At 36.6% G+C, this 3,370-nt stretch overlaps 1 protein-coding gene across 1 annotated transcript; it reads right to left on the bottom strand.

Annotated features, from left to right (window-relative positions):
* Positions 1 to 384: 384 nt before the first annotated feature.
* Positions 385 to 1,013, bottom strand: LOC150004495 (large ribosomal subunit protein uL22). Its single transcript, XM_090283722.1, has one exon. It carries the CDS (start codon positions 978 to 980, stop codon positions 426 to 428), a length of 555 nt encoding a protein of 184 aa, XP_090139848.1. The 5' UTR covers positions 981 to 1,013; the 3' UTR covers positions 385 to 425.
* Positions 1,014 to 3,370: the final 2,357 nt, after the last annotated feature.

Here is a 3,370-nt window from a genome sequence, read left to right as displayed (position 1 = left end):
ACTGAGGTAAGTAAGCATTATACACCCATATATTGGTAAGGTGTCATTCAAAATTCAGTGCAGACACCCCTAAAAATAGCTGGGAATATTTCTCACAATTCAGTGGGTATAAAATTCTCCTAAAAGTACAAAAAACATCTGGATCAAACTCCTTTGAGAAGTAAAATGCCATATTTTTATAGACTCTGAATGATTGGCTGATATTGACCTCATGAAAACGATGTTAGCGTAATGTTACATACTTTTTGGTTTATATTTGAGTGTTGAGAAAATTTCTTTTAGGGATTGCAATGATTCAGGTGCCCGCAAAAGAAAAAAAATCAGTCATGATGTGATTTACAGTTATTGGGTGGTCTCACTCAGCCTCTTCTAGAAGAATTTTTTTTTTTTTTTTTACTTTTATTAGTATTTATTTTATGCTGAATTTACTCCCGGGCCATAAGCTTTTGTTTCTTCAGTTTCTTCTGGGATATCTTTTTCTTCTGTGCCACCTCCTCTTCTGGTTTAGGAACGATCTGCTCCTTTTCAGTGAGGATCATCTCAATGTGGCAGGGAGAGCTCATGTACGGATTAATCCGCCCGTGAGCTCTGTAAGTTCTGCGTCGCATCTTGGGAGCTTTGTTCACCTGGATGTGCTCGATGACCAGAGAATCCACATCTAAACCCTTAAGTTCAGCATTACTCTCTGCGTTTTTCAGCATGTGCAGCAAAAACTCGGCACTCTTTTTGGGCCATCGACCCTGTGTCCAGCCCCACTGTTTGGCCTGGGCACACCTACCAACTCCCCCGTTGTATCGACGGAAGGGGACACACTGCTTCTTTAAAGTGACATCTTTCAGATACTTGGTGGCCTTCCGAATGTGCATACCCTTGATGGCTTGGGCAGTTTCACGTGTGTTCTTAAAGTGAACACGAAGATTCGAACCTCTGGATTTGCATGACTTCGTGGGGTTTTCTGGGTCAAGCGAATAGCGAACCATTTTCAGAGGTCACCTCTGGTCACTTTCTGGAAGAGGAAGCTAGAAGAATTTTTTGAGGGTTCAGGAGGGACTTCAGGTCTTAATGATGTGACCACACATGAACTTTCTCTTCTAGGTTTCTTTGCCTCATTTTGGTTCAGTTGTCTCACAGATGCCTCTTCCAACCAATGCACCACATGTAGGGTAATATATGGGACGATAAATGTATATTTATTCAGGAAACAAGAAACAGATACTCTTGATGGGACTGAATACATAAATAACGACTAAGGGCTTAGTGCACTGGAAAAAATAACTAACTAACTCAGAAACAAGTATTTCAAATCAGTTCAGTGATGATGCCAACACTGATTATTCCTAGATCTCTAGTGACATGCAAAAGTCAATGGGACACATTGCTGATGGAGAAGGTATAGCCACTTTGGAAAACAACTGAAATTCTCTTATGCAGGTGAGCATAAGCATACCTGTGAACCAGGAATTCCACTCCTGGATATAGGAAAGAAACTCTCATACACTTGTGCCAGGATATAATAGCAAATGACCTGAAACAACACAAGTGTCCACTGCCAGAAGGATAGATGAATAAATTGTGCTATATTTATACGAGAGAAAAATGAACGGAGTTCAGCTCCATGCCACAAAATGAATGAATGTTAGATTCATAATGCTGAAGAAAAAGCAAGTTAAGAAGGCTATGTACGATGTAATGTAAATTTTAAAAAGATTTTATTTATTCATTTTTAGAGAGAGGGGAATGGCAGGAGAAAGGGAGAGAAGCATCTATGTGAGAGAGAAACATTGATTGGTTGCCTCCCACAAGCACCCCAACCAGGGACTGAACTTAAAACCTATGCATGTGACCTGACTGGGAATGAAACTGACCACCCTTCACCTTGTGGGATGATGCCCAACCAACTGAGCTACACCAGTCAGAGCTGACATCATTTATATAAAGCTCAGAACAAGCATAGTAAGTAGTGTGTGGTTTAGAGATGTGGCTATAGATAATAAAACCTTTGATAAACACAAAGTTCACCATAGTGGACATCTGTGAATGTGGGGACGCAGGGAAGTCATACACAGGTATTATTGCTAATACAGTACTGCTAATATTCTAAATCTCATGTTGAATGATGAGTTCATGGGTCTTTAATTTATTATGATTTTTAATGTACATATATGTCACCTTTTTGTATGTATACATACAAGTATACATATTAGAAAAGTATTTTTAAGTTATATCATGGCCTTGGAGTTTTCTTTGTCTAAATAGTTCTAGGTAATAAGAAATAGGTTAACTTCTTTGTACTTATATTTATACTTAAAATAGTTTTTGGCTCCTTTGCTGGAATGAGGATGAGGAGAAAAATATTACCTACAACATCCATAAAAATGCAGTGATCATTTCTTACTATAAGATACATATCCACCAACTAAAAAATCATGTTTTCATGAAATTGCACAGAAAATGCCTGGTCAGACTAGAATCTATGAGTGAACCCAGAAAAGGTCCTGGGTGATTTTAGGCTCAGGAGCACTATATACATCATAATAAGCTATTATAATAAAACTTTGTATTATATTTGTTTAGCTTCTAATTTCTAAAATAAACCAAAGTGAGTTTGGTACTCTGTAAATTCAGTAATATTGAAATGTATGTATATATTATTTATTTCAGCTTAGAAGCTATCCCTCAAGGCACATCCATGCCTTCGAAGGTCTACAGGTCTTTAAAATAAAAATAGCATAACATTTACTGTACTATGATAAGATATTATATATCTAATCAGTGACAATTTGCTTCCTCTAATGGATTTGATATGCCATTGTCCAGCACAGAGAAAGGTTGTAAGCATCTGAAGCTTATCTGATTAGATAATATTGAGTTACGTGAAATCATCTTATTGGCCAGAATTATTTCAGTAACTTTCTTAATAGAAAAAAATACTTCACATCCTGCATGCTGATAACACTTAAACTGATGAGGAAATTAACATCCAGGATGATAAAAGAAATTATAACAATAAAAATTCAGTTCATTTTAAATTAAGACAATCAACGTATACTGTTAATCAGTGTTGCTTATTTGTCCTAATATTTTGTTTACTCCTTCCCTGACATTTTTTTAAAAATCTTACTATTTATGGGTGCCACCCTATTCTCTACTTTTCATTGTAATTTCACACTTGACGGAAGGAAGGGGAGCTGAACAAAGCTATTGAGATGTAAACAACAGCTTTGAAGATGAAAGTACCAGAGTGTTCCTAAACAGAAGAAAAATTGCAGTTGCTTTAGTTGAATGTCTCAATATATAATTTCAATTGCTTTCTAAAATAAAAAGTGTATCCTCTAGGTCTGAGCTTCATACTAGGCATGAGAATATTCTA

This window comes from Furipterus horrens, unplaced genomic scaffold, assembly GCF_987537825.1.
Source record: "Furipterus horrens unplaced genomic scaffold, mFurHor1.1.pri manual_scaffold_7, whole genome shotgun sequence".
NCBI lineage: Eukaryota > Metazoa > Chordata > Mammalia > Chiroptera > Furipteridae > Furipterus > Furipterus horrens.
Note: the sequence above shows the minus strand (reverse complement) of the source record. Positions and strands in the feature narration are given on the sequence as shown.